Source organism: Marmota monax, unplaced genomic scaffold, assembly GCF_021218885.2.
Source record: "Marmota monax isolate L192 unplaced genomic scaffold, Marmota_monax_Labrador192_F-V1.1 WCK01_AAM20220418_F8-fsc00012, whole genome shotgun sequence".
Lineage (NCBI taxonomy): Eukaryota > Metazoa > Chordata > Mammalia > Rodentia > Sciuridae > Marmota > Marmota monax.
In genome coordinates this window covers 4,765,688-4,778,789 of record NW_026695227.1, presented here as the reverse complement: position 1 = coordinate 4,778,789, position 13,102 = coordinate 4,765,688, and the positions used below count along the sequence as shown (strand labels likewise).

The 13,102-nt window shown below is 36.8% G+C and overlaps 1 protein-coding gene across 1 annotated transcript in view; it reads left to right on the top strand.

Moving 5' to 3' along the window:
- The first annotated feature begins 1,817 nt into the window (after positions 1 to 1,817).
- The window catches only part of Slc15a5 (solute carrier family 15 member 5), an 86,114-nt gene continuing 74,829 nt past the window's right edge, over positions 1,818 to 13,102 (top strand). The window contains exons 1-2 of the mRNA XM_046436204.1: positions 1,818 to 2,178; positions 7,396 to 7,618. Coding sequence (XP_046292160.1) covers positions 1,818 to 2,178; positions 7,396 to 7,618 — 584 coding nt within the window. The remainder of the gene's footprint in view (positions 2,179 to 7,395; positions 7,619 to 13,102) is intronic.

Here is a 13,102-nt window from a genome sequence, read left to right as displayed (position 1 = left end):
CAACCTTTTCCTGCCTCCTAAAGGATAAGAACCAGAGAGGGCTGAGGTTCATGGGCAATTTCATATGGTATTGCTTTATGAATGGTTCAACTTCTAACATGTACTTTCTTGAGTCATTTCACACATGACTATAACTTCTAAGGGGAGAAGTACAAAGAATCTCTTAGGCCATGCATTGATCCCCTTGGTGGGAAAAACAATGACACTATGATTAACAGCCCCACCATGAATTCATGTATTAATTGAACATTATTCCCCAAAAGTAAGTTGACATCATGCTGGAGTTGGCCCTGGACAATCTTAGTTTACACCAGTTTTTCAGTAGTAACTACAGGTAATGTACGTTTCACTCACAAAAGTGCCCAAATTTGGGTAATAAATTGCCTGATCATTCTACACAAAGGAAAAATAGAACATGATTGATAAAGTGGGAAAAAGTGATGCTGAGCAGATAAAAATAGCTACTGGTGCAATAAGACTATCAGAAGGGATCAAAAGAAAGTGCTTTGCTCCAATCTCTCAGGACAAAAATTAATCATATAAGAGTCTAAAATCTTCATTAGTCTTTTGGTTTTTGTTTTGTTTTGTGTAGTTTTGATACCAGGGATTGAACCCAGGGGAGCTTAACTGAGTCATATCCCCAGCTCCCCAACTTTTTAAATATCAACATAGGCTCTCACTAAGTTGCTTAGAGCCTCGATAAGTTGCTGAGTCTGGCCTTGAACAATCCTCCTGTCTCAGCCTTGCAGATCTCTGGAATTATAGGCATGTGTCACCATGCCCAGTGGTCTTTTGGCTTTGACGCCAATAAGAAAATAACATTCCTATACTCATGTTCTGAATCATTATGACTTTAACCCAATTGTTCCATCCTCTTGTCTTCCTATGTCCTTGTAGCTAAACCCTAAATGATAAGGTGGTGTTTTGATGCCATTTTTTTTAGCTTAATTGGTACCCTCCTGCTTTCCAAAGTAGAATGCTAATATCCATTCACCCAGCTGGAAGGTCAGGGTGAGACCAGATCCAATATTCCCCAAAGCACATGGAAGCTGGTTGCTATATCCCTAACTGCTGATTAATAATAAGGAAGTCAAATGGTGCCTTTTGATTCTGATTTCCTCTGAGAGTCTGTTCTACAAGCATGGGGTCAACTTAAAGGAAGTGGGGTTTTGTCTAATATTTTCTCCTTTCATTAATACACTTAAATTACTTTCTTGTAAACTCTGCTTGTTACCTAAATGTACTAGCACTTTTGTTACCTAATTAACTTTCTTATCAGAACCCCAACCAAAAATAACAAGAAATGTAATAATGATAAGGTATCCTGCCCCCTCAAAACAGATTTCCTTTTGCGTTTTATCTCTTGGTAATGTTCTGGCTTGTTTAATTAAAATATCAGAAATTATTAGACTCAAATTATTTCTTGATCTCTGCTCAAATTCTCCTGAAAAACTGCTTCTTCTGCCTCAGTATTTAAACCTTTATCAGTGTGAGGCAGACGAGTTTCCATACATAGGCAACTGGATTCATGTAATTCAATATAATTTTGGAGGAAGAGCCTAATTTAGTCTCTAAGTAATTAAACAAACAAATCAGATTTGGCTACACTGAACCATGAATGTTCAAATACTCAAGTCTCCTCTCTTGTGCTTCTGGATCATGAAAATGAACATTAATGTGCAAAAGCCTTAAAAAAATTTTTGCATAGGTATGTGAAATTCAAAGCAACAATCTTACTTATTTTCTCATTAGAGAGATGGGGGTAAAAATCACCAAGTCCAAACCACTAACACAAGTTGTTTTCGAGGAGGGTGGTCATGTCTGTTACACACTTTACAATAACAGATGAGGAAGTGGCCTTACATCTCAGCATTGAGAGGGAGAAAACTGTAAGACATATTGGTTATTTTTCATCGCCAAACTCTGTGAAAAAAATTCAGGTTGGAATCTGCTTGCTTCTGGTGGAGCTGTGTGAGAGATTCACCTTCTTTGAAGTCGTCTGCAACATGATCCCCTTTTGCACCGTCAAACTGGGCTACCACAATTACCAGGCAGCCATTTTGAACTTGTGTTTTATTGGAACTTCGATACTTACTCCTGTGCTTGTGGGGTGGCTGGCTGACATCTACCTAGGAAGAAATAAACTGGTGTATATCTGCTTATTTCTACATTTCCTAGGTAAGTGCTCCCCTGCTGACTGGGCTGTTTTGCAATTTAACTGAAGAGATTTTGGTTAGACTTTTTGGTTTATGTTACTCTTATCCTGCTCTTAGCACAAAGTGTGATAAATGAAGTAAGAATGCTGTTTCAGTCTATTTCATTCTGTATTTTATTTAAGATGCTGATAAATATGAGTGCGTTAAAGGATGCTTTGATACATACAGCACAGCATTTATTATATAACAACTATTTCTTTACACGTCTATCTTCTGTTCTTCTTAGAATGTCTTTGTTTCCCACTTAATATCCCAAACACAAATTTTTTTTACAAATTCTATGTGAAACATGAAATTAATTCACCTCACAAAAAAAGGATGAAATGTGATGAAAAGTTTTTTGTAGTTCATGTAGAATAATTGGAAGAATTGAGGAATGTTTGCATCAAAAGATGGCCTTTTTTTTTTTTTTTGGTACCAGGGGTTGAACCCAGAGGGGCTTAACCACTGTGCCACATCCTCAGTCCTTTTTATTTTGAGACAGGATCTCACTAAGTTGCGTAGGGCCTTGCTAAGTTGTTGAGATTGGTCTTAAACTTGCAATCCTCTTGTCTCAGTATTCTTGCCTATATTTAAGCTAGGTCCAGTGGTCCATACCTATAATACCACCTGCTCAGGAGACTGAGGCAGGAGGATCCCGAGTTTGAGGCCAGCCTGGGCAATTTAGTGAGACCCTGTCTCAAAATAAAAAATAAAAAGGGCTGGGATGTAGCTCAGTGGAAGAGTACCCTGGGTTCAATTCCCAGTACCACCCCCTCCCCCACCAAAAAAAAAGTCTGTCAATTAACCATAGGTTAATTAAGAAAGCCTAGGAAATTATAACTTCTATATTTTTAACTACGGTTATATGCTTTTGAAAATGTGTGCATTCAAGCACTACACTGTGCTTCATTACACAGAGAAATGAATATACCTAAAAAGCTTGGGGATCTTGTGAGAAGTGCTGGGGAAATATCAAGTTGATGATAGTCTAGAACTTTAAGCTGGAATATTCTTCTTAGACAAGAGTCACTGAAGATATGATGGGGATAACTTTTGAGAAAATGGTTTTCATCAATAAACAGGGTGGCAAACCACAGTTAGAGATTAAATAGAGACCCAAAAAAAAAGTCTCAGGATGATGCTTTAAGCAATAGAGAAGTGTCAAGTCAGGAGAGAACATGTGAAAAGCTATAAAAACTTGGAAACTAAATATAGATACAAAACAATGGGGAAGCCAAATTCATCTCCTCAGTTCTGAGCTGAGGAACTTGAGAAGGTGGTTTACTGTTCACTATTAGCAAGAAGTACAACTGAAATGCATGTGGCAGGGAGAAAAAGGAAGAAAGGATGACAGATACCAGGTGCTCTACCTATCACAAAATTTCAGACAATAGCAAATTACCATTCAGAAAACTGATTAGAGCATGATTTGAACTTTTAAATGTCACTGCTTAAGTTCTGCAAAATAAAAGCCAAGTTGCTGCATGGCAAATATAGACTCAACATTCAGCAAATACTTCTTGTTGACCACTCTGTGCCAGTGATGGTCCCACGGTCTGGGAATGTAACAGAGGGAAAAACAGTCCGTTTCTGCTAAAGCTGATTTTCAGGTAAGGGGAGAGAAAATAAACACACAAATAGATATTATGTCAGGTGGTATAATAAGTGTTACAGTGAAAAATAGAGCCCCGTAAGGGTATGGAATGAAATAGACAGTGGCAGAGTTGCTATTTTCTATCAGGGAATGCTTTCTGATAAAGAAACATTTAAACAAAAACATGAATAATTTATTCTGCTTGACTCCATAACAGGCCACTTCAGCAGCATTTGGTAACTTCTTGCTTAACCTGATAATTCCTATCAGTCTAAATTCCAGGGAAAGTCACCAGACCAGAACAGAAAACTTTACTTTTGAATTTGGCAAACAGAAAACCTATGTCAACTCCATATCCATTCACTTTCTTACTATAAGTTATTTCCTTGTCTTCCCACTCACAAGTACCATTAGATTCCAACCTGTCACTAAATATCAGAGGTTCTATCAGAAATGTGTCTTCTGTCTGAATTGCTATAAACTCAGCTCAAAAATTCAGCTTTCTTCTTCTTGACCATGGCCAACTTACTATACTACCAGTTGTCAGTATTATTCCAGTCCATATGCAATTCTACCAATGACATTGATTTTTTAAAAAGAAAAATATATATATACACACACAGGATCTAATAACCTAAAAAATAAAACCTAAATTTATTAATCTAAAGTGTACAAGAAACTTTACAACTATACAAAATTTATCTATGCAAAATTCTTTCTCAATGTGCAACTCCAACATGCTGAACTTGTCCTTAACTTCCCTACTATTCTCTTATCTGCCTGAAATCATCACCTTCCTTTATCTTTCTATCCCACATTCAACATTTGAAAATTTCTGCTCATCTCCAAGGTCTGCAAAGTGTTGCTTACCAGCTTCTCTGTATTCAACCACATGCTGACCATCCCCATTTGATTACATTTACTTCTTTATCATACAATGACTTCTGAATTGCTACAAACCACCACCATTGCGGCGACACACAACTAAATCAGTCAGGGTCACTCCAGGCAAACTGGGTTGGCACAAATAACCACACTGAGAGAAAATATGTTTTTCTTGGGGTTCTTCAGCTCCCACAAGAGAGGCAAGGGAGGCAGACAAAATAGAGAGGAGCATGTTGTGAAACCCTTTTTATTGAGCGGAAGACACTTGAGAAAGTTCCACCCCAAGGAGGCAAGGGATCAGGTTTCAGGGGGTTGAGTCTAGCTTCAGGATGTCTTGTGGTCAGCAGATTGACTGACATCTTGGAAGACCATGCCCATTTCATGGGCTGTGAGCGGACCGTGGGCAGAGTGAGCGAAAAGGACCCATTCGTCGCCAGCCCAAACAGAGAGGCAACGTCAGTCCAGTCCCCTCGTGTACTCAGGATCATAGTTCACACACACAGCCCATGCCTGGCCTGTGACACACCATGACTTATCTGATGGACTTATTTGCTCCTAGAGGAAAGAGCCAGGGACCCCTGCCATCTAATGAGATATGGCACATCTTGGTGCTTTAAACAAGACTGTCAAATACATACATGACGAATGTGTGGGACATGATAGAACATTCCAAAGAGGAGAATTTTAGTCAAATGTGTTATAGATTTGTACTTTTGTTATGTCAATTTTATAGCAGATAGAAATAAAATTTTGATCTAACAAAATCAATATACTATGACATTTTCTCAAAAGATGAAAATAAAGTGCCTTTTTTAACCTACACAAAGTACCATATGGACTAAAATGTCTTGTCCTTAAACAAATGGTTGTTGCATGAAATAATTTATTTTATTATCATATTTGGTTAACCCTTTGCCTACCAGGCCTCGTACTGTTCTTCAGAGAAAAAAGAACAACTAGTTGTACATCTGCCTAACCTTGAGAGGAAACATTTCAAACCCAATAAATTAAGGGATCCACCCTTGAAGTAAATCAGTCTGTTACTGAATGATAACTGAGTCCATATATTCTTCACATTGTAAAAGCCATTGTAAGAAGACAGAAGCATGAGACGTCATTTTTGTCTATATGAGAAAACTAAGCACATTAAACAGCTTATAAAATAATTCATACCAAAAATGCTAATGCCAAATTAATTTTAAAAAAAGAGAGAACAAAACTAACATGGACAAGCCATTCTTCACTAATCAAATTGCCAAAAAAAAATGATGATGATAACTAGTATTAATGCAAGCCATCTCATAAAATAATGTTGGGAGGTAAATTTGTTACATTTCTAAAGAACATTTGTTAGTGGTATTAAAAGCCATAAAAATATGAATGCCATGGATAATAACTTAGGCTAAGGAAATAATCAAAGATGTCTAAAACATTTACATGTCACAATATTTGTGCAGTATTCATTCACAATTATTAAAAAGGGATTTTAAAACAAATAATGACTTAGAAATCATATTGAAAACTATATATATAAAGTCATTTAAATTTGTTTATATTATATGGTTAAAGGAATCAACAGCATAATCTCAAATTTGTTATTTATATAAAACATAACTATAAATATAGCTTATAAAAATGTAGTTAATGGTGAAGATTATTTCCACGTCATGAGAGTATGGGCATTTTCGGGGGGGGGGGAGAGATGGTTTCCTGTATTTCTCAAATTTTCTGAAATAAGAATTATTACATTTACAATCTGGTGGGGGGGAGAGGATGCCATTTCAGAAAACCTGATAATTTGACCACTTGCTGATAGGAAGCACTAGAAGAGGAAAATTACATCTGGACTGCTCTATAATACTGAGCAAGTCACTGAACCTCACTGAGCCTATTTTTTTTAATTGGAATAAGAAAATCTATTCTCTGACATCACAAAGTTTTTCCAAGAGGAAACAATATAGTATATTAAAATTCTTTGCAAAATATAAAGGGTTAAACAAATGCCTGTTCATTAAACAAGAAAAACCATCTAGTATGTCACCTATGCATGGAAGTGAGGAGGATGCTCAAACCCTCCTTAGCCACTTTATGTCTTCCCCCTCTCCAGCAGGTACCACATCATCTAAGTCCCACTCCTATCTCTTCAGGTTTCTCACCTCTGTGTGTCAGGGGTTCCATGTAGCTGTGTGAAAAAAAGTAAGAAGAGCACTGAAGGAAGAAAGAGATATAGAAATGGAAACAACAGATTGTGCTTTCCTCTATTATAATATTCTTCTCAAAAGTTTCTAACAAGTTTCTGAGCTATCTGAGATCACCATGTTTCCTATCACTCTATTAAGAACAAATAGCATGTTAACAGTGATTTTCTCTTACATGGTGGGTGGAGTGGGGGTTGATACAGACATCCTAATTTTTGACATGATGTTTTTCTAAATTGCTTTAGTTTTGTTAAAATCGACACAATTTGCTTACACAATCTGAGAGGTAAAGATAGTTCAAGTTTGGGGTAGGGACAGGAAACAAAAACACGAGAACTCTGGTTAATACACACAATAGAGGAAAATTTTACACTTACGAAAATCAGGCTATCTCTGAAATTGCAATGATTAACGTAAATATCTTAATAAGACAATTATATAATGATGCCACTTTCAGAGGAAAAACCTTATTTGTGCTGTGATTGGTGATTCCATGTTTTTTTTTTTTCTCTCCATACAGGCACTGCCTTGTTATCTGGGGTTGCTTTCCCCTCAGAAGATTCCTACATAGGCTCTTACCACGTGATTAACCACATACCTACCAAGGAGCAGAACAGGCTGTTTCATGTAGCACTGCTAGCCATCTCCCTTGGCACAGGAGGAATAAGAGCCATTGTCTGTCCACAGGCTGCTTATGGTCTTCAGGAGCACAAATCAAAGAAACGAACATCTCTTTTTAACTGGTAGGTAGCACTGGTTAAGAAAAAAAAAATTATGACAATCCTCTCCCTTTTAGGTTTTCTCATTGTTCAATCCTGGTCTCATGTTTGCAGCAACCAGCTGGTATTTGTCCCTGGTTGAACTGGGTACGTGATGAATGATGTCTGTGACAATGCTTCAGTCAATAATCATGGGAACATATGGGTCAGACCAGCCCAGCTAATCAGCCCACTCCCATGACACGTTGATAAATTTATCCTCCAAGTAAAAAGATGTAAAGTGGCTTGATGTGTTGAATAGAATACAGCTTTGGAGCCACAACAGGCCTGTTGGAAGTCTCAACTGCACTTGGTACATACTTACTGACCTTGAACAAATCATTTGTTCTCTAATTCAGTTTACTCATTTCTGAAGGGAGATAATAATATTTCTCAGGTTTTATTAAAGGCAATATTATGCACATCGCCTGCAGAAAACTTGGCACATAGCAAGTGATCAAAAAAATGGTAGCTGTTATATTATTAGTTATATCTACATTGTAATAGACTAATTTGGCAGGGATTATAAATTCACAGGCCAATGCACAGAGGAGATGACAAAATATGGAAGTATTTTATAATTCGTTAACATCAACCAGCACCTGTTTCTAACCCAATTCACCCCAAAACTTAAGTGTTTGTATTTCATGAAAAACCAAAATACTTTTCTGTGAATCTTTGTCTTTTCCATTGTATTCATACATAGTTCATTATTTTATGTGTTTTTAAAGGAACCACTTTCTATAATTAAATAGAAACTCAAGAAAAAAAATTGAAATTTGGAACTTAAAGAAGACGAGTTCAGAATTTAGCATAGAATATTTTTGTTTTTTGTTAATCATCAGCAGATGTCAAATAGATGGGAGATGCTGCTACAGTTTGGACCTGGAAAGCCAATGTATTGAAGTCTTAGTCCCTAGACCATGATGGAAGGCAGGGGAACCTTTAGGAGGTGGCGCCTTGCAGGGGAAGCAGGTCACTGCAGGTGCGCCCATTAAGGGGACAATGGGACCTCAGCCCTTTCCACTCACTCTCTTTGCTGCCTGGACATCAAGATGTGAGCAGCTTTGCTCCTCACATGTTCCCTGTCACCATGCACTGCCCAGAGACTGAAAGCTGACTAACACAGATATGTTAAGTCTTTTATTCCCTCTGTTTTTGTGAAATGAATTGCCAGCATTTTTCTAAAATATTTTGTCTTTCCATCAGTGTTTGCAATGGTTAATAGCAATGCACAGATAGCATCAAACAAAAATGCTTAAAATTTTCATTTTAAAAGCATCAAATGAGAAACATTTAAAGTAAATATTGTCTTGGTATATGTAGTCATCCAAGCAGTTCCCCTTCTCTTTCTCTCCCTCCCCCACCCCCAATATATTAATATTACAAAGCACTCAGGCCTATTTTGGATTAAGTCCTAATGTCAGAGAAAATGCGGTTTACTGAAGGTGGAAGGGACTCTTTACTTCCTTATGGCAAATTCTGCCTCCTTGACCTGCCCAAAGGAGAAAGAAAAATCCTTCTTTTTTATTCTATTCGGAGGTTTTAATCCTTAATTAGCAACATCATTTTGATTAAATAAGACTCTGGAGGATTAAGACCGGAGAGCAATCAGTTGTTCTGAAAGATAGCTCTGGAGAATTTATTGTACTGTGGTCTTAGTCATTCAGAGTTGTGTTTAATCAAAGTGACATTTCTCAGTGTTGATTACAAAGGAGACATTATATGAATGAAATATTTCCTTTGGGAAATAGAGGGGACTCCCAATGGGATTATGCTTTAGGGCTTTGAGAAGGAGGACAGGGAAGGGAGTGAAATTGAATTTCTGCCTCTGTGAGGAGCCAGGCCAAATTTAAGATGAACACATCCAGATTTGCTTCTTATTATTTTGTAATTTCATTAGTGTCTCTGATAAAAAGCAATCATGTAGTGTTTTAAAAACTTAAAATTAAAGCCTCTATAAATGTATATAAAGAATGAGAATGTTATTCTTTAATGAGTTAAAAGCCTGGACAGGAAGCTCCTTGAAGGTTGAATCCAGTTGCTTTAGCTTTTCTTCTTCTTCTTCTTGGTTTTAATACTAAACTAAAAGACAACCAACGTTTATAGACATCCACTTTCTGCACTTTACAGAAATGCATGGTAAGGCTGTTCCAGGACAAACTGTAGGAGTTGGTGGCAAAATGAACAGAGTCCTTGCTGGGGAGCTGGCAGAATACTAGTTCTACTACTTAGGAGTTGTATGGCCTCCAGCAAGTTCCTTAATCTCTTAGAGCCCCAGGTTCCTCAACCACAAAAACGAATCGCCTTGGAGGGCCGTTGTATTGCCTCCACATACAGTATCATAACAGATCTTAGGTATTAAATTATGATAATTATAATTATTAAGTGATAAATAAGTCATCAGCTAAAATCATTATCTTAACGCTGGGAAAGAGAGAACCTATTTAACAGAAGACCATATTTAAAATGGGCAGTCCATTAGATCATTATCCATGTCTCCAAGTCCAAAATGCCCCTAGAAATTACCAGCCTGGAAAATGTGATGAATTTCAGTAGTGCCTTTAAAAGACAACACGCCACTTGAATCTATAACCACTGAAAGCTGCATTCAGTCCTATTTTCAGCACAGATGTCAGATGTTCATAGCTGCGAGACCTTTAATGAGATGTGTCATTGCATCCATACCACCCAACGCTTCCCCGTGATCATGTTAAGCAGCCTAGACTGGAAGTCTCAGGCACTGAAAGCACCACTTCCGAGTAAGGCTGCCAAATGTAGGTGAGAAAGCCACTCCTAGCCAACATCACCATCTGGTACTGGATCTTCCTCAACTGTGTACCTCATTGAAAGAATAAAGCTGAACTCCCTGAAATCAAGAAGCATAATAACCTGCCAACATCCTCGTGCTCTTATCCGGATCAGAACCTGGCTCTTTCAGCATTTTCCAAAGTCTTAAGTGTACAATTATGAGCCACCACACTGGCAATAATCTAGGTAAATACACCCGTGCAGATTCTTTTCTGGAAGCAAAACAATGGTGTGGATAATTAAGTCTGTTCATGGCCACAATTTAAATTCTATCACAATTAACCTCTACTCGCTTCACATTATTTACTTCATCTGATAATTTGCTTCCTATCTGTACATACAGTCTGTTGCTAAAGGTGTACCAGAGCAAAGTATATATGATTAAAAGCCCAAATAAAATATTGGTGAAGTTCTTGAAGAAGACTAAGGAATTTATTCATGTCAGAAATCATTAATATCTGATACTCAAAAAGGCCCTATATGATATCTGTCCCATACAGAAATCATCTAATTTTAATATTTTCATACTCAAATGCAATATCTTTTATTTTAAGGAAATGACGGAAGTAAAAATGTATTATCCCACAGCATTTTTCCAGAATTCATTTCAATAGTTGCCTGAGCATTATCTAAGAACAGTGATTCTCAGCCCTAGGTGTACATTAGAGCTACCCGAGGATTCTTAAAAAATGTTAAAAAGTCTTTTGATCCATGTATGTGTGATATCTTTACATCCATTCAGATATACTATAATTTCCTTCTTCAGTATTTCACACTTTTCAGTGTATAAATCTTGCCCTTCTTTTGTAAAAAATTTTTTAAAATATTTTATTATTTTTACACTATTATAAATGGAATTACTTTCTTTAAAAATTATACACCCACCCCCCCCCACACACACACACACACACATACACATACACACATATATACGGTGCCTGGGCCCAGCCACCAGAGGTCATGATGGTGTTGTTTTGAGGTGAAAACCCGGGGAGCAGGATGGTTTTTGGTTTTTAAGTTGCCAGGAGACCCAACCTAACCCTCCTAGATCAGAATTTCCTAGGATAGTTGAGGAAATATGTTTTTAATATGTACTATCTTAGTGTGTTCTGGTAACTGTAACAAATTTTCATAGACTTGATGGCTTATAAACAATACAAATTCATTTCTTAAAGTTCTAGAGACCAGGATGAGATCCTTAAGCCAGCATGGGTTGCAAATTCACAGCTTCTTGTGTCTTCACCTGGTAGAAGGAGCAAAAGAGCTCTCTTGGGCCTTTTTGTTTTGTTTTTACATATAAAAGCACATTTAATAGACCCAAATATATTGTCTTATAGAATTTAAAAAGTCAGTAGTATTTAAAAGTTGATGTTTTAATATTTTCACTTTGCAAATTAACCAGATGTTCCTTTTAAACATTTATGAAGATTAATACCACTTATGTTGAATTCAGCATACTCATTTTTAACTGTTAACTTGGTTTTTTTATTAATTTATTTGTATGCGATACTGAGAATCAAAGCCAGTGCCTCACACATGCTAGGCAAGCTCTCTACCACTGAGCCACAATCCCAGCCCTTGAGCCTCCTTCTTAAAGGAACTGATCCCATTCAAGTGAGTTCCATTCTATGACCAAGCCGCACCTCTAAATACCATTACTTTGTGGGGTAAGCGTTCAACATATGAATGTGAAAATAAACAAACATTTCAAGTAAAGCAAGTTCTTCAGGTGATTAAGAAGATGGAACAGATTTTGAAACCAATTCCATAGCCATAAGGAAAAGGGATTTGCAAACTGGTTCTTGAAATAACTTTGAAAAGAAATGGAACTAAACATTGAGCACAACTACATGCCAGACTACTTTGAAAAGTGCTGATGATTCATAGCATTTAGAAATCTACCTGATGGAGAAATTCTGCATAATCTTGGAGAAGAAAGAGAAACAAAACATAAACCTATGTATATCCTTCAATAGTAAAGTAGAAATTTATAAGGTACGTGTTAGCCAACAAGATGAAAGTGGTGCATAGAATGATTTTTATTAATACTAAAATATCCTGTGACTTGCAAACTCCTGAGTAACCTCTAAATAGCTTTGAAAAAAAATCACTACACCTTCTAAAATTTTTTTTTTTGCACTTGTGTTAGCTACCTTTAACAAATGCTACCCTCTCAACTGGAACTTCCTTCTCTGCCTACGCCAAACCATAAGCTTTCAGGAAATACACTCAGAACTCCTCTATAAATGTAAATAATTTTGGAAACTAAAGAATATTGAGAATAAAAACACAAAGTCTTTGCATTTCTTATTGCTCTTGTTGCAGCCTACTTTTTCTTAGCCCTTGTGGGTCCTTTTAATCTTGGTAGGTATGTAAGTCAGGATTTATTATTGTCCATCAATCAGTAAACATGTGGTGGTTAAAAGGTCTTAAATGCAGGAAGTAAGAAAATGATACACCAAAATTGGGGTGTTGGCAAAAGAAGAGGGAGGAAAGGTATAAAAGCAGGTCCAAAGAGTGAGAGAGGTAGGAAGAGTGTGAGAAAGAGAAGGAAGCAGTGCCCAACATTTCTCAATTTAAAATATGACTTCTGTTTTTATCTTGCTGCCTATTCATCAAGATCAATAGTCATCTTTTATTAAACTGATTTTTCTTTCA